Genomic DNA, 18,679 nt, shown 5'->3' on the forward strand with positions numbered 1-18,679 from the left:
GGGAGATGGGCAGTCTAAATATGTGAAAAATCAATAAATCAATCAATATATATGATTTTGCACAATGATGTCATAGTGCTTGTGATGTACAGTATGTCAGTATTAAATTATATTTAAGGGAAATTGCTGAGTGGTTTTAATTGCAAACCCTGTATTGATACTACTTTGCTTCACCTGCCAGAGATATAAAATAGATCTGGTATGTGACGGTCCCAAATTACACTTTACAATTTATATATATCAAAGAAATGAGAAGCTAAGATATTCCTTTAGACCCAAACTCTGTCTGTGCTCTCTGCATTTTACATCAGACAGATTAGGCATCCGGTATATAGAGAGTGAAAGGGACGTGGTGGCTCAGTGGGTTAGGATGCTGAGCTTGTCGATCAGAAGGTCGGCAGTTTGGCGGGTCGAATCCCGAGTGCCGCGTAGCAGAGTGAGCGCCTGTTCCTTGTCCCAGCTTCTGCCAACCTAGCAGTTCAAAAGCACGTAAAAATGCAAGTAAAAAAATAGGGAACACTACAGTGGGAAGGTAACAGCGTTCTGTGCGCCTTTGGCGTCTAGTCATGCCGGCCACATGACCACAGAGACGTCCTCAGACAAACGCTGGCTCTTCGGCTTTGAAACGGAGATGAGCACCGGCCCCTAGAGTTGGAAACGACTAGCACGCATGTGCGGGGGAACCTTTACCTTTACCTTATATAGAGAGTACAATGGAGCTTTTCAGTAAGGATTATAGACAAAGCTAAAGATAGGATCAACTCCTCATACCCTTCTTTTTTATTGCTTAAAATACACACTGTTTTTCCACTATTTTTCACAGTGGTTTCAGAAATCTTTAACAATGATATTTGTCTGATGAAATTTAATGAGAATCCCCAGGCCTGCCATTTTAAATTGGGTTATAGCTAGTAACCCTGAAGCCTGACCATTACAGCCCAGAAGAAAAGGGGACACCATGTATGAGATGAAGTAATGCTGTTGGATTTTTTTTTTAATACTGAAAAAACCACCTTATCTTTGAGAAATCTCTCTTGCTTTTCTCATGCCCTTGTAACCCTGAGAATGTGATAGAAACCTACAGAAAGTACTGAAGCTATAAGGAAGCTTTAAAAATGGGGGGAAATGGTACCAATCAGTTTTGCTAAACTCTGACATCCTGGAGATATTGCCTGGATCTCTAAGGACGGCAAGGCAATCAGAACTGAAATTAATTAATAATTGACTGGAAATTAAGTATCCACTGACTTTTCTGCCTCCTCATTATTTTTTTTTCCAGGGCCGTTCTTGATTCAGCCCGTACGTAAAATCAAAACACATTTTTGGCATTTGCATTGTAAGAGGAGAATATATTTTAGAATGCATGCTTTTTAATGATCTAGTACTGAAAAGTATTTCTATTTTAGTGTGGCTTTTTTTGTGCCAAAGGAAGTGGGGGAAAGTACAGGAAAAGAATACAGTGACCCATGAAAAGGTGGGGGGTTTTTTTTGGCTTCCAAAAGAAACAAGGGACCTTTTGGCTATCTTCTTATTTTCTTTGACACTCTGAAAGCCATATGACATTTGAAATGGGTGAACATTAATTCTAGTCCTACTTGGGGATGTTAATGGTCTGGAGTATTAATATCAAAGGAGACGATGAAGCAACTAGGACAGAATTCCATAGGACATTTAAAAAAAGTAAAAAGAAAGTAAAAGTGAATGTTAGGCACAGTTTTGCTGGGGGTTAAATGTCAAGATATTCTCCAGGTGTAAATGGTTCACTGACCCATAGTAATAATAAAGCAGTGCTTCAGAAGAAGGGAAATTATCTAAATTTCTCAAACACTCACAGGCAAATGCTTCCTATCTTTTCTTTTGAAAAAATGAACTTGGATTAAACCAACGTGCCTCTACCCAGTTTTTGCCTTGACGCCCCTCCCCCTTTTTTTTAATGAAGAAAATTAATTGGTTTTCTTATTTCTTTATACCTGCTGTAGAAATCAAGGCTCACTGCAACATCCCTGTTTTCCCTTTGGGCTCCTGGCTCAGCCGGCGGCATCATTTATGAAGGCATTTTCTGCACCCTCCTGGAAAGACTAGCAAATAAATGAGTGGAACTTATTAAGCCCTGCAGTTCCTTCTACTGCAGGCAGACGAATAAGCAACAGAATCCAAAAGGGAATCCCAGCAGAAAATAGATGTGCTGTTTTCTAATCTCGCTTTGATTGAACGTATTTCCATCAATCGGCTCCTTTATGAAACAGCTGTGGCCTTGTTACTCTGAAATAAGTCCTATTGTGTAGATTGTTTTTTACTAAATCGGGTGGGGAACCATGTCTCTTTTATGACTTGTGGACTTCATCCCCCAGAATTACTGAGCCATCTTGCTACCATTTCCCAATTCTGGGAGTTGAAGCCCACAAGTCATAAAAGAGCCATAGTTCCCCACCCTTCTTTTAACCACATATAGCAATGAGTTCAGGAGGACTTAGTTTCCTAAGGGAAACTCAGGATTGGGCTAAAATGTAAAGCTGGAAAGAGGTCTCAATGCACTCAATATGACTTTCTTTGGAGGTGATGTGAAAATCTTATATAGGCTTACTTGGATAATGTCCAAGGGTCTGACTAAAAATTGCTCCCAAGTAAATATATAATTCATGGCACAAGTAAATGCTTAAGACAGCAAATGTGTTTGGAAAATTCTGCTTGAGGTATCGTAGCCAGTATTCTGCGTTCCAGGAATTTTACTTATTAAGTTCCAAAAAATTTCAAAGGGAAGGTGTCCCAGGGATCCTAAGAGTTTATGGAGCTGCTTGTAGTCTAAGTACTCTGTTTATTGATTATGCCAATCAAATTACTGATTACAATCCAAAAGAAAGCTAAATGAGCCTAGATCAACATAAATTATGGTTCTGGCTGTGGAAGTGATGCAGTACATAAAGAGTTGCCCCCAGCTTTTAACAGTGCAATTATTTGACTCTCAATCTCAATTTATTCAGCCTAGACCAGTAAATTAGATTTAAGATCAGCTTTATACATTTATGTTATATTTTCTCAGGAATGTCTCCATGACAGTGAAAGCTTGTGCAAGGGTGTTCAACTGTACTTCAGTATATGCATATTCATATGTGATTGCCTTTTTTTCCCTTCAGGGCTCAAACAGATACTGCATTTCAGAAAGAACTGTGCAAATGATCTAAAAATCTGGGTTTTTTTCTGACTCATTTACACTGTGATCCTATATATAGTTAACTAGATAAAGAAATCTCATGGTACTCAGTGGAATTTACCTCTGAGGAGATGTGCATTCAATTACATTGGCAGCACCTTTTATACAATTTGAAAACTATGAAATGGAGTTTTATCCAAAACATTAGACAGCTAGTGTATATATCTTCTTTCCCTAACTTCTGGATGTTCTTTTCTTTCTAACTTGCAAATAAATCTTGTTATCCTGGGGCTATTTTTGCAATAAAGGAGGAGAAAGTTTATTCAGTGAGAAAGTCAAGCATTTAAAAATGTATGATCCCTTCCTTCCTTCTTTTCATATTTCGAATTTTATTGAAGAACAGGTTCTCTTCTACATATTTTTGTGGAACTGAGTATCTTATATTTTTTCTAATGGATTGCTGCAGTTCAAAGTTGTTCCTTAACTTTGTATAAACCAGATGTTCTCATTTGCCCTCTCCGCCTTGTGGAGCGTTTCCGGGACTTATATCCCGAAGAAGTGGCTGATTTATTTCGCACAACACAAGCAGTTGGCAATGTCGTCGAGCAACATTTTGGAGGAACGTCGCTCACCATTTCAGTTCAGGTTAGTACTAGTACTGTGATTTGATTACAGCCCAAAATTATTTACCTTGTCCTTGTATAAGTAATTATACAAAAGCTCCCAAAATAGAGTTTTTAAGGTTTATAATACCAAAAATAGTACTTAAGGTATCAACCTGCAATTTCCTGTGTGAAGTGGGCTTCGCTATAGCAACATCAACTAAAAGTCAATACGGTAGCTAGCTTAGATTTTTTTTTCTAAAAAAAAAACACCTCCTCAGTAATTAATTTAATGTCCTCTGAGGCAATTCTCTAAATGCCCTAAGAGAGAGAAGAATGCATGCAGTGAATAGTTTTTGCACATTTGCAGAAATACCTTTCAAGAGTTAGAAACCATACCACAATAATGTACTGCAACATTCATACAGGATTCCAGGCTTACCTGGAGCCACCAAGGCTGAGCAACCTGCAATCCTCAAAATCCAATAAATCAGCTTTGAACATGCTAGTCCATGTTGGTATACTAAAATAAACAAAGAGCTCAAAAAAAAAAAGAAAAGAAAAGATAGTTGCTATAATTCATTGCAGAGATTTCTTAATTTGCGAGACAGAAAGGAAGAACTAGAAGGATGGTGGTGGTGAGTTTCCCTTTTGCTGTTCTCTTGCCATCAACAACAATATTTTAATGCTACTCCTACTTTTACATGACATCACTCAGGATGAAATGAGTGAGAACAGGAGGGCTGTCATCTTCTCCTTGGATTGACCATCATCAAGGAAGAAGGCAAGCAGCCTTAAGACCTGGAGAAAAAGTCTGACTTAAGCTGCTTCTCAGATGTCAATTCCTATTCCTGAAATTTTTAAGTTAGTGCTCTCAAGTGCCTTTGACTTGGTTAATGTCCTCTCAATACTGAGATTTTGTCCCTCGTCCCAGTGCATAAATTCTGTCACGGAACATTGCAAGAGTGAATTTGGAAATGAAAATATGCCATTGAAGTCTCTGGTAGTAAGCAACTCAGATCAACTCATGCCATCTTCCTGAAGTTACTTTGGCTGGAGCTTCAGACAACATGTTCCTATTAAAGAGCAAGTTAGTCTTACTGTGGCTTTGGTGTACAATTTGTATTGCCTCTTCTCCAGAGTGACTGAACTGGTCCCTCATCCATACATTTCAGGTAGCTCCTTTCGTTGTTGTTAGCTGCGAAGTCATGTCCGACACATCGCGACCCTATGGACAACGTTCCTCCAGGCCTTCCTGTCCTTTTAGTCTTCCATAAATAAACGGAGGCTGATAACCAAAAGTATGCCTTGAAGAACCATCCTTCATGGCATTCAGGAGACCCATGTACATGAACTTTGGTGAAATTTCTGTGACGAAATCCATGCACAAAATAATGGATAATCAGGGTTGTACATGAAGAAACGGAGGCTTTCAGCACATGGTGATTTAATTACATGGAAATAGGACCCTGAACATGATCAAGGTGGTTATCTATAAAATCCCACATGGCTTTCAAAAAAATCTCTACCTGTCCAACTAGTTCAAATAGAATGGACATGTTGCACATCTCGTCAACCAAAGAATTTCAGTTGGCAGGAACCAGAAGGCAAGAACATTCCTCCCTTCAGAATGACCCCAACCCTGTTAGCCTTTTACTCATACAGATTTCATGTACATGGGTTCCTCGAATGCCATGAAGAATGTTTCTAGTCACTTCTGGTCACTAATCTCCATGGAAGACCGGGGTGATGAATGTGCCAAGGGCCCTATATCCTGACTCTATTGCTAACAGGCCAAATATCGTGTTCTGGTGTATGCCAAATTGAATGTTTTAAATGTTTTCTTTACTGGCTTTACTCTTTTTATTGTTTTAAAATGTTTGAATTACATTTGAATTCGTTTAAATACACTTAAATACAATCAAAATTTTAATTGTAATATATTTTCTGAACTGTAGGCCATTTGGAGTCATTGACTGAGATGGGTGACCATATAGATTGAACATATAAATAAATAAATAATAAACATCCATAAAGATGGAATACATGTCTCTCTAATGTAACTTGGCTTCTTTGTTCTTTGTGTACACTTTATATGATAGCTATAAAGCAGGCATGTCAAACTGCCAGCCCACGGGCCAGATGCATCACACTGAAACCATGCCCACCCTATTGCTGGCAATGGGGAAAAAGTTCCGATATGTCACGTGACGTCACGTGACATCACGAGTTCAACATGCCTGCTATAAAGCATATCCTGACTGAACAGGATAATGAAGTTCCATATATTAATTTTAATCTTGGATTTAAGTATAAATAAGCTTTTTGAGCTGCCCACAGAATGTGGGTCTTCTACAAAAAGCTTATTTATCCTCCCATGAAGTGGATAAGTTTGTTTAGCTTCTGGGACACAGCTGTGAATGAATGGGTTGCATTGCTTACCTCAGACCTTTTGTTAAAATCATATTAAACCGAGAATGGTATCCTGCTGTATTGTGTCTGCCAAAAATGACTCTTTTTTAAAACAGTCCCCATAAATCTTGATGAGCACCAACATTATTAAGAGCATCTGTGATCTGAGCTGGGGAGGGCCAAGAGGAACAAATGCGCCAGAACTTTTTCTTCTCTATGCCATCATTTCCCATTTGATTTGGCCCTGAAATAGGAAGGTGTCTTCTCCCAAGTACTTCGGTGCCAGATCATCCCCACAAGAGTGCTATAAATTAATGCACAATGAAATTAGACTTAAATTATTAATGGGCAATTTTTTTGAATGCCCAGAAGAATCTTGTTGGCTGTTATTATCTAATTCTCTCCCCTCACTTTCCTTTCCTCTCTTCTACTTCTTCCCACAGGATGGTCCTGAAGCTGGGCAGACTGTGAAGGTGAGTGCTTTTATTTTATTATGCAGAGTACCAATTAATAAGAAGCAATTATATGAATGAATAAAACCAGTCAGCTGCGGCACGTTGCTGCGTTGCTGTTTTATCCTTGAAGCCAGAGGATCCCTCAGTTGTTAGTATCAGTAAATATATTGATTGAAATGGGATGGCACAATATGCTTACAGCTCACCTCATTTCCTAACTGTTGTCATTTAACCTTACCTCTTGGCCACTAGTCTGTGGAATCCTTCTATCTTGTATATAGTTGTCTTCTAAAGGTGTGAAAAGGGTGCTACTTCCTGCATTTCAGGTACCTTTTTAAGAACACATAAAAACTCCTCCCAGATTAGACCTGGAAGGGCCAGGCTTAGCTTGTTGTTGTTGTTTAATTAAAACGGTAGGATACACCTATTGGGACATACAGAAAAGCTATACACATGAAAGCATTTTGAGCCCAATAATTTATTTTCACTAAGAACTTGTACAAATACCATTGTACATTTTGCACACGAAAATGCATTTCTATTTTCTTCATTTTAATATAAATTTGGTGGGAATGAGGTTTTCTCAGGGAGAAAGTCCATTTGTTGCTGCTAAAGTTCAATTATTGGGATTCCATTTACTGAAAATTGCTTAGAGCTGGGGTCCTCAAACTTGGCCCTTTTATGACTTGTGGACTTCAACTCCCAGAATTTCTCAGCCAGCATGCCTGGCTGAGGAATTCTGGCAGTTGAAGTCCACGAGTCATAAAAGGGCCAAGTTTGAAGACCCCTGACTTAGAGACTTCCATTTGATCCAGTTCTGAATTTTCTCTGCCCCTGGATCGGTCCGTGGTCCTGCACTCAATAGTGGCAAGCTAGATGCTTTCAGAAAATAAAGTCGTCTTCTTTTTCTTAATTCTCATCCAGCAGAGAATGTTTCTGAAAATAATACTTCTAGGTAGCCTAATTATTTTATCTTTCTTCACTTTGTAAAATTCTCTCTTAAAAATGACTTCTGCTTTGTTGCATAAATTATGCTCTTGTGAGGTAAGTTTCAAGTGATGTCCTTGAGGTCTAATAGATTGAGAAAGATACTTTTATCTTTCTCTTGTTCCTTCTTCCTCATAGCAAAGTATTTCTACGATTTCTGAGCAAGCTGGACTCTGATTTAATTCACACATAGAGGCACACTCAGATCAAACATCTTTGTCTTCTGATTGACTGGTTACCAAATGTTTTGTATCTGAATTTATGAGTTCCTCTCCTTAAAAGGATTAAGACTGAAGTGAGTGAGAGAAAAACTGTGATAGCCATTCTGTCTGGGTAAACCACCCATTTGTGATGATAGTCCCTGACTTCTGCATCTATCTACATAATACCCTATCAGCAAGTAAGTTGGTTAGTTGGAATAACCAGGTAGTGGGGAAATTCATATTGAACATGACCCATCAGGATTTCTCATGTGAATTTGTTCCACAAGCTTCTGATGTTAGCTCCTACTCCAGCCCCATTCCATCTCCTCTGCTAATATTCATCATTGATTTGATAGAATATAATCAATCAGCAGATGAATTATAGCCTTTTTCAACCACCTTCCTCAGCACAGAATCAGGAAACTGCATTTTTGAGAGACATCAGGAAGGAGCAATGGAGAAATGCCTGTGGAGAAAGGCATTATATACCATTATACAGTTTATACCTTCTATATACCAGACAAGGCTGGGAGTGGCTGCTTCCTCCATGGAAGAAGGAACTGCTGCTACACCATGCTCAGATGTAATTCCCAGATGCAGTTTTCTATCCAAAGTGGCCATTTCAATCATGGTAGCCTCAATCCTTAAGATCATTCAGCCCACTAAAGATCTGAGATAAGATGGATGGAGTCTCTGTTCCATCACTGGATTAGATGTTTGTCAGGAGAATTATGAGAGCTGGGGTTGTACACTGCTGCTGACATGTGCTATGGCTGCCTCTCCACTGTTTCTTCCTTCTTGCCCTGTCTGCTAGTGTCAATCATATCAAGTAGACCAGACTAAAAAACCTATACCATATAGGTTAGAACTCCTTTTATTGCAACAGCTGCAGCAACAGAATCTTGCAAGACTGAATGAGCTTCCCCACTCTTTCACTTTATCTTCGTGTGAGCTACAGTCTGATGGACTGAAGGCACCATGGCATTGTCTTGACTATTATAGAATAGTAATGATGTAAGGATAGGTGCTCTTGTTACTGAGTATTTAGTTGCTACCTCTGCATTTGGCACAATAACTTACATTTCCAGGAACACTGGAGTGATATCTGCCTTTCTGCTGCTCCGGTATTTTCGGTTTGTTTTTCTGATCCTTTTCAGTTAAGGAAATGTGGATATGGTGGCCATTCCACTGACATAGCAATGATGTAATTTTGATCCTGACATTATGTGAGTATACAATTTCTCAGTTGAAGTCCTTGTTAGGTTTGATTCACATAATCTTAACAATTGACAATAGCAAATGGAAGCAATTCTCTTCTTTTCCATTTCATACATTGACCTTATTTGTGATCTCCTTTTTTTACGTATTGCCTCAGAATAGCTCACAAGACTGGAGGAAGGTGGAAAACTTAAAAAGCACTTAGCACATCTCAAGTGAATTGCTGGGTCAAAGATTCACAAATCTTACTGGGGGGAAAAAAAGCCCAGAAGAGGCTATATTATGGCCTATTTCCAGCTCTTTGATTCATTTTCATTCTGCTTCTCCTTATCCAATGTCACTTCTGAGACCCTTTGGTCTCATGGTGCCTGCTGCCACACTCCCATGATATCTACTCTGGCAGAAAAGGTAAAGGTAAAGGTTCCCCCGCACATGCATGATAGTCGTTTCCAACTCTAGGGGCCGGTGCTCATCTCCGTTTCAAAGCCGAAGAGCCAGCGCTTGTCCGAGGATGTCTCCGTGGTCATGTGGCCGGCATGACTAGATGCCAGAGGCGCACGGAACGCTGTTACCTTCCCACCGTAGTGGTCCCTATTTTTCTACTTGCATTTTTACGTGCTTTCAAACTGCTAGGTTGGCAGAAGCTGGGACAAGTAACAGGCGCTCACTCTGTTACGTGGCACTCGGGATTCGACTGGCCAAACCTCCGACCTTCTGATCGACAAGCTCAGCATCCTAACCCACTGAAGATATAAATCATCAACTTTCCACCGTGAATCCCTTTTCTAAAGCAGGAATCTCTAATTTTTTTTTAAGAGACAGGCACATTTGAAATTTTGAGACGGCAGGTACTCCTCAGTTTACTACAGCAATTGGGACCAGAATTGTCACTGCTAACAACGCAGTCATAAAGTGCACATGACTGCATCACTTAGTTGTTCATTGCATCATTCAGCAAGGACCTCCATTTCTGATTTCCTGCTGGCTTCCCCACTGACTTTACCAGTTGTTGGAACGAGAAGTGATGACAGCCAGAAGTCCAAGGACTGGCTATAACTACCACTTGGACAGCACTATCACCAGTTTGAACAGTTGCTGAATGAGTGGTTGTTAAATGAGGATCATCTATGTTATGTTCAGTGACGTAACACCCATTTATCAGAAAGGAAAGCCATGAGGGTGTTCTTTCCTCTAAACACCATCAATTTCCCTTTATCCTTCTGCTTAAATAGGTGATTACATGTTCAAATTAATCCCTGGCTGCCATCAGCCACCACCATATTCTGTTTCAAGGATTTATGTGTGACTTAAATAAATTACTGAATATTGCAGCATGTTGGCTTTTCATTTTTTTTATTAAGAAATCTTAACAAGAATAAATCAGGAGAGACAGAAAGCTTGCTGGGTCTCCAGGGAAGGTATTGGTAGACATCTAGGCTAGATTGAAGGCCACAATTAAAACCCCATTTATAGCAGTTACTATACATAAACTTTCCCCAACATAGTGTCCCCTTTTGCAGTACATTTGATTTTTTTTAATGGCACCATGCTGGGGCAGGTAGCGGTAGGTCAACATATGTAAGCATTTTCAAGTAGCTACTTGGATGGAAAAAAAGAGTTGATTTCTCCCCTTGCTGTGTTCCATGAATACATATTCTTATTGCTTCTTTTCCAATATTTTTTCACCTTATTCCACAATTTTGAAACAGGGCGCAAACTGCCAGGGCTGTGTACAGTTATGATGTGTGTATTGTCTTCCTGCTGGCCTCCCCACATCATAATTGCTCCCACACTGTTGATATTGTTTGTGTCCTAGCTTCAAGCACTTCCATAATAACAAAACAAGAGAATATTTGTAGTTTGGGGTTGAGCAATGGAGTCCTTAGTCTCCATGAGCTTTCTTTCAGAAGTTTCACTACCGTACTAGGCATACCATCAGTATTAGAAGGGAGTGGGTTTTGCGCTCTGTTTATATAGAAGTGGTTTGCCCTATCAGTGTTGGTGGGAGTGCTCTTGGTGGTTTCTTGATTAGGCTGTTGTTTACTGTTTGATTGTCTGAGTTGATAAATGTCTATGGAGTTTCTCAGTCATCCAGGTCATGGTTGTCCCCAAAGTGTTGTTTTTTTTCAAGAGGGAACTGGATTTCCTTGTTTTTCTTTGAAGATATTTTGCTTCTCATCCAAGAAGCTTCTGACTGGATGGTGGGGAATGGAAGGATTTATATTCCTTGTAGACAGCTGGCCATTTGCATTCTTTTAGAGAGTTCTTGAGGCCACTTGGAAGTTTATCTGTATCCCCAGGGTTACCTGAGTAGTGCAAATGTATGTGGAGACTTCTTGGAATTGCTGAAACAACACAGTCCTTCAATGTAATTTATTTATTTATTATTTATTATTTGGATTTATATACCGCCCCTCTCCCGAAGGACTCGGGGAGGTGTACAGGGCAATTAAAACCCTGTATACAACACATAATATACAAAAATTAAAATAAATTAAACCAAGTAGCCCTAAACAATAAAACACGTTCTAAAATTTAAAATTTAAAATCTAAAATCCCAGTCCCTCAGTCCAGGCCGGCAAGTTCAAATAGCCAGGTCTTCAGGTCGTGGCGAAAAGAGCGAAGGTCGGGAGCCATCCGGAGCTCAACAGGGAGCTGGTTCCAGAGGGCGGGCGTGCCCACAGAGAATGCTCTCCCCCTGGGGGCTGCCAGTCGACATTCCCTGACCAACGGCACCCTGAGGAGGCCCTCTCTGTGGGAGCGCACAGGACGATGGGAAGTTAACGCCGGCAAAAGGTACTCCCGTAAATAATCCGGGCCCATGCCATTTGATGGTTGGAGTGTTGTTTATGACCTGGTTGCTGGTTTAGCATTAATCAAGGACAATCCCAACAACACTGACAGGGCAAACCACTTGTATGTAAAGAGCAAGCTGCATCCTCTTCTAACACTGATGAAAACTATCGATCTTAGAGAGCACCATGGACTCTCCCAGATAATAGCAAATTCTGATCCCATATCCTTATTATTGTTGTTGTTAGGTGCATATAGTGTGGAAATTCTATATAATAGATTCCAGAATGACATGATTTCCCAGTATGTGTACAAATCAGTTCCAGTGGTCTTAGAACCTGCCATCTGTGAAGTGACCATATCATCTCCTGGGCCGAAATGCACTTGTTTAGGCAATGGTGATTGCTTAAGCACCAGAGTCTCAAATTCTCTCAATGGAAGACTGAGGGTCTATGGTCATGAACTTATCACTCCTTGTGACTGACCTAAGCCAATTTAAATGCACAGCTGGTGGTGATGACCTCATTGTGAGTCTCTAGGATTACTTGCAAATGTGTTTGTGGGCCAAGTGTTACTGCTTTGTCAAAGTGCTCCCCTGATTAGTCATCAGCAAGCATATATCTTGCTTTTAAGATTAAAGTGAGAATTGATTTTCTATTGTACAGGAAGCAAAGGCCATGAGATGTATGTGCAGCCAGTGAATTATAAAACTATGTAGACGTGTTCGGCTTCCCATCCATTAGCTTAATAAATGTAATGCAATGACTGTGACCCATTGAAGTTATTAGAAACTCTTGGATTTTTAGAAATTACATGCTTGAAAATGTAATTTTAGACATTATGTACCTCTTTTTTTTTCTTGTATTTGGCCACTTTTTCCCCCAAAACTGAGAGCACCATAATTTGTGGTAATTTATTGCCCTTGTGTTGATGATGCAGCTTCAAAAAAAAAAGTTAAATGTGGGTGTTTTAATAACATCATTTGCATGTCTGGTGCATTTCTGATTCAATTACTGTAATCCCATGCCATAATAGGATGATAAGGCTGTTGGAGTGACTGCTGTGTTGGGGCTGATTTATTGAAACTACCTATCAGATACCTATCCATATGGATGAAAGTCACATCTGAAATATAATTCAGAAATGTGCTTTTTCCTCTGTCGAGTATTTTACTTGGAGGAGGGGTAAGGGGAGGAAATTTTAATGCACAGAAACATGGCATGTCGACCCCTGAAAGAAAAAAAAACCCCACATATTTGGATATTTATTTGGAGAGATAAATTCCTTAAATTAGTTGCCACTCCCAGGGGTCTCTCCATACAATCACAGCAATTGGCAGGAACTCCAGAAAGGGAGCGATAGATTCCAGCAAATTAGTTCCTTCTTTCCTACCCTTCTTTTTTTGTTCCTCTTTCTATACTTTCATTTTCGAAGCTCTTCAGTCACTGGGAAACAAATGGAGAGAATAAGGTATGCATGTAGTGGGATTGGTGGTGGAAAACACAACACTCCTTCCCCACCCTCCACTGTCTCATCTGTTCTCCACTTTATTCTGCTGAGTCTCTCAATTTGCTGTTCTGGCTTTTCAGGTGATACGGTGGCATTCAGGACTAATCAGCTCTGACAGTTCCTTCTTCCAGTAAAAGCTTTCATTGGGTTAGGGGGGCTTCCATTGATGGAAAGGGGACTCTGGCTTCCAGTCAATCCTTGAGTGTCAGGTGGGCTTTATGTCAGAAGTCAGAGCTGGAAAGACCAAGCCTGAAAGTGTACATTAGTGCCTGGGTCTTGGTAGTGGTTCCAGTTATTCTTAGAACAATGATTCTGGAATACTTTGCTTTTTTTTGCTACATGAAATCTTGATTACGCCCATATTTGGACCTTTGAACTTCTGCATGAATTTTATCCATCTTCACCCTGAAGCATTTTCACATTAATAACTGCAGTGATGACCATGGCTTTGGAAACAGTAATTCAACAGATTGACCTGACGAGCCAAATTTCTTTGAGGTGCATTCTGTAGATAATATACCTGAGGAGCTTGGGATGATGCTTGGGGGATGGGTGCAATTCTGTGGATTTGGCAAATATCAAGAATAGGAATATTGCTTAGGGGACCTGTGAAGAAGAAAAGTCGGATATTTCCTTTTTCTAAATCAAGTCTAAGATGGGGTCAGTGGAGACGTTCAGTTGAATGTTTAGAAAACTTCAAGCAGGCCTGAAGAGTGGGGTTTATATTTATCTGTGCTTGAATGTAAGTATTGCTCTAAGTGTGATCTGAGCCCTGGTTCATTTGGGTCTTGGATTATATGACAGAATTTACAGGCCATCCTTGTGTCATGGTTCCGATAGATGAGATCAGTAAAAGCAGAACTCCAAGGCAAGAAGTTTCCTTGAAGAACATATTTATTGGCTACAAAGTATCGGCACAGTCAAAAGTGAAACCAAGTCTGGAATTCCCTCCCAAGCATTACAATTTACAAAGTTGAACTTCCCACCCCAACACTATATAATTATCCACGTTCCCCAATAGAATACTCTGGTGGACTTTCTAACGGAAGGCTCAGCCTGCCAAAAGTCAGGCAGCAATGACCTTGGTTCCCATGGGACAATTTACTGTTTAGTCTAAGCTTAGAACCACTCATCCTCCCCAGTACTGTGGCAACCGAAAACGAAGCAAAAATGGCTTCAGCCAAGATCGTTGCAGTGCTGATGACTTATAGGGTATACTGTATATGTGGAGTTTAAAGACCAAATAATATTACTCTGAGTAAAGATGTGGAACTGTTATTATTATTATGCAGTGTAAGTATAAAGGAGACTATTTCTAGCTTAGGGTTGAACTATGGGGTCTCCGGTGGTCTCTGAGCTTGGTTGTTTTCTTGCAGATATTTCATTATCCAAACTAGGTATGGGTAATCTAAAACACTGATGTTACCTAGTTTGGGTAATGAAATGTCTGAAAGAAAACAACCAAGCTCAGAGAGCACCAAGGACCCCTCAGTCCTTATTTAGCAACTGTTTAATTGCTAGTTTAGTTTCATTTAGTGACTGTTCGCAGTTACGATAGTGATAAAAACATAACCTTGCAACCACTCCTCCTATTTATGGCTTTCACAGGTCTGTAAAGCAAAGGAAAGCATAACGCATGTTTCACTTAGCAACCATTTTGCTTAATGACCAAGTTCCAGGTCCAAACTGTGGTTGCTGAATGAGGACTACCTGTATAAAGTTTCAACAATTAACAGCTAGACCCTGCGGCATTTATTCTACTCGAGTGACATGGGCTACGTATTTGTTTCTGGAGTCACTTGATGATATTTATGAGGCTTTAGTAGTTCTGTCTGCACTGATATAAGCAAACCGGCACAGCTGAAGCCCTGCTATCTGATCCACAAGCAAAAGCAATGAGATTTGTGAGTAAGGGTGGACAGCATTTCAGAAATAATTCATAAAGGGTGCTTTGGACTGTACAAGAGGATGAAGGTAACATCTGCCTGCCACTCTGAAGCAGTCTTGTCTTTTCCCAGCATCATTAAGTTGTCTTTGAAGTTGCCATGTGATATTGGGGAAAGTAATGGCCACTTTACAAAGTTGTAAGCAGATGCTGTGGTATATTTGAACTTCTGCATGCTGCAGAAGCTTTTTGGAATTGAATCCAAAGTACTTCAAGGCTTTGTTGGAGAGTTCCATATGCAGGGCCTCTTTAGTGCAATTGGAGATTTTTGGAATTCCGTTTTCTTGACCTTTGGATTTGTATCTTCCAATGCTTGTTTGCATTTTTTAGTGTATTTCTGCTTAAAGAAGTGCTTATAGGTATTTTGTTTCTCTGTGGCAGAAATGATCTCTCTTTTGTTACTTTATTGATAGTCTTTACTATTTGATTTTGTAGCTTATATTGTTTATATTTCACTTTCGGAAAGTAAGCATGACATAAGTTGTAATGGCTCAACATGAATACACTGCCAGAGAAATGTAAGCATGCTGTTGAATGATTAGGGGGCTGGAGGCTAAAACATACAAAGAACGGTTACAGGAATTGGGTATGTCTAGTCTAATGAAAATAAAGACTAGGGGGGGACATGAGCGCATTGTTTCAATATTTGAGGGGCTCCTACAAAGACAAGGGGGTGAATCTATTTTCCAGAACAAAAAAAAAAAACACAAGGCAAGAAACAATGGTTGGAAACTAACCAAGGAAAGAAGCAACCTAGAATTAAGGAGAAATTTCCTAATGGTGAAAGCAATTAACCAATGGAATAGGTTGCCTTCAGAACTTGTAGGTGCTCCACCACTGAAGGCTTTCAAAAGAGTCTAGCCAATTATTTGTTTGAAATGGTATAGGGTCACCTGCTTGAGCAAGAGGTCGGACTAGAAGACCAGGTCCCTTCCAAGTCTATTATTCTATGTTCTATATTCTGTCAGAAGCATGGCAAATTGACTATTGTCTATGCATGGCTCATTGGCCAAAGCTTTCTCTTCAATTCCATTTGCTTCCTAATCTTTTTGCCTTTGCTGAAGACCCAAAATTGTGTCACGTGATTGGTGTGTTTCCCTGAATTGCAAATGGGTGAGGGTGATGTCCTTGTGATAGTATAGTACCTATTAATCTTCTGTTATTCTTAAAACCAGAGATTCCCTTTTCGTTTTCTTTTCATTCTTTTGTATTTTTTTCCACAGTGATGCTTCCTTAATGGGAAACTGAATCAGTACACTTGGCTGGAGTTTTTTATGAATCATAATGTGTCGTAAAATATCTCTACAGAGTCCATTTTGACTTACAGCTTAAATGTTTCTCACATCTTTCCTCTCCTTTTTCCTTTTGTTCCTGAGGACTAGAAGTTGCAGTGTTCAAACGTAATCCCATCACAGCATGCTTCAGTTGTATCAGAAGCATTAGTGTCATTAAACAGAATGGTATGTAAATTCAGCTGGGTTTCCAGTGAATGTATAAACTCCAACTTTTGGCTAATAAGGCATGAAAAACAGCATTCTGGTTTTCTAAGTGAGCAACAAGTCTGCAGCTAGGGGAAAAAAATATTCAAAAGTTATGTAAAAGATTTAATCCCTGGAGCACCAGAGACAATCTGAGTATTCTCTTGATTCAAACATAGTAACTTAAAAAGAATGAAAATGGTTCAGCAGGCAGATGAGAAAATTTCCTGCTAGGGTTGAAATGTTACAAGGTAAAAGGGAAGAAACTACCTATTAGCAGTATCATTAATGCTAATGACAAAAATAGAATATAATCTTCTCATTTCTAATGACAGAGATTAGGCTATAATCTTTGTTAGTGCTAATGACAAAGATTAAAATATAATCTTTGCCATTAGCATTTATTGGGAAGGCAAGACAGTTCAGTGGCACCTGTAACAAACCACAGTGCTGCCAAATTAGCAACATATGTATGATAATGTCATACAAATAGTGCAGCTGTATTGCATTGTTGTCATCTGCTTCTGTGCAGGCCCATGCTGACCTTGACCATCATTAAACAATGAAGGGTAAAGACCCTGCACATGGGCTACTTTATCATTCTCCAGCAGTAGCAAACTTTATGACCCCAGCATGTCTGCAAAACTTTTAAATGGACAGCAGGAATTCGAGCCAGACTTCTGATAGTGGTTTTTGGGCTATGCATGATTGCTTGCTTCCACAGTCCTTGGTTTGTCTTAAGAATTGCAACAGATCCTGGCAAGATGTTCCTTGCTGCATGGCATTTGCAACAGGAGATTGCACAGGGATTTAATATATTCCTGATTGCAATGGTGTCATTTTAAAAAAAAAGGAGATCAGGGCTGCATGACGTTGTCATTTTACAAAGGCTATTAAACCAGAGATTCTTTGACTGAGATTTTAATCTGATTAGAAGAATTGGAGGACTTCATTATGAGCTGTCAGAGAAAGAGGAAGCATTGTAATTTTCACGAAAAAAAAAAAAGATTCTCAGCAGTGGAGAGAAACAACTGGTTTTCTTCCTCCCTTCCTTGCTCAAAAAATGTATTCTCCTTATCGAGACGAGGTGGATTTCATGAAGAAAAGCCATCCTTATGTAAACAACAATAACAGAAGGAGAAAGAAAGTATCCTCTAAGTGAGAAATTCAGACGGAAACTTTCATGCTCACATCAAAAGTGATGTGAATGGAAGTTTCAGAAACTTCTCTAATCATTGCAGCTTCCTGCTTCTTCCATTTGTAAAGAGCAGGTGGCTTTCTCACTGTCCCTAACCCTTGATATTAGGAGCAGCATATATATAAAAAAAGCTTTCTTTGATGGCTGCAGGAGACAAAGCAAAATGAAGAGCATTCCGTGATTGATGGACATGACACTCTTTGATCTGTGAATACCAAGAGCTGTGAGGCACTGATAAATGGAAATGATGGGCTGGATAATGAGGTCTGTTTCAGAAATATCAGAAGCTGATGCTCCCCTGCAGGGAAAGGGGAGCAGGCATCCTTCTTATAATTCTCAGTGAATTATGACAGGGCTGGGAGAGGGGTTATTTTTTATTTTTTATTTTTTGAATCTGCACTAAGGAATGTCATGACACTTCAGACGTGCCAAGTAATTACAGGTCCCCATATTCTGAACAAGATGTTGAGCAAGCATATTAAAGCTCTTGTGCATGCTGAAGAAGTAACCAATTAATCATAGCTGAAAATCCAGAAAGCAGCCAAACAGCCTTGCAGAATCCTTGAATTGCTTCCCCTGGTGTCAATGCATATCAGTAAGCATCTATTTTTTTTAATCCCTAACATGCTTTAGAGTACTGATATAAGAGAATATTTGTAGCTCAGGATTGAGTTACAGTCAATGCTCAGATAAGCAGAGATTAACACCAAGATTAATATCAGACTAAC

At 39.6% G+C, this 18,679-nt stretch overlaps 1 protein-coding gene across 1 annotated transcript in view; it reads left to right on the forward strand.

Moving 5' to 3' along the window:
• The window catches only part of FHIT (fragile histidine triad diadenosine triphosphatase), a 1,015,625-nt gene that overhangs the window by 733,060 nt on the left and 263,886 nt on the right, over positions 1–18,679 (forward strand). Inside the window, exons 3-4 of the mRNA XM_081320223.1 lie at positions 3,651–3,796; positions 6,609–6,638. Of these exons, the coding sequence (XP_081176349.1) occupies positions 3,651–3,796; positions 6,609–6,638 (176 nt within the window). The remainder of the gene's footprint in view (positions 1–3,650; positions 3,797–6,608; positions 6,639–18,679) is intronic.

Source organism: Vipera berus (genome assembly GCF_964194415.1).
Source record: "Vipera berus genome assembly, chromosome: 2".
In the NCBI taxonomy this organism is placed as follows: Eukaryota; Metazoa; Chordata; class Lepidosauria; order Squamata; family Viperidae; genus Vipera; species Vipera berus.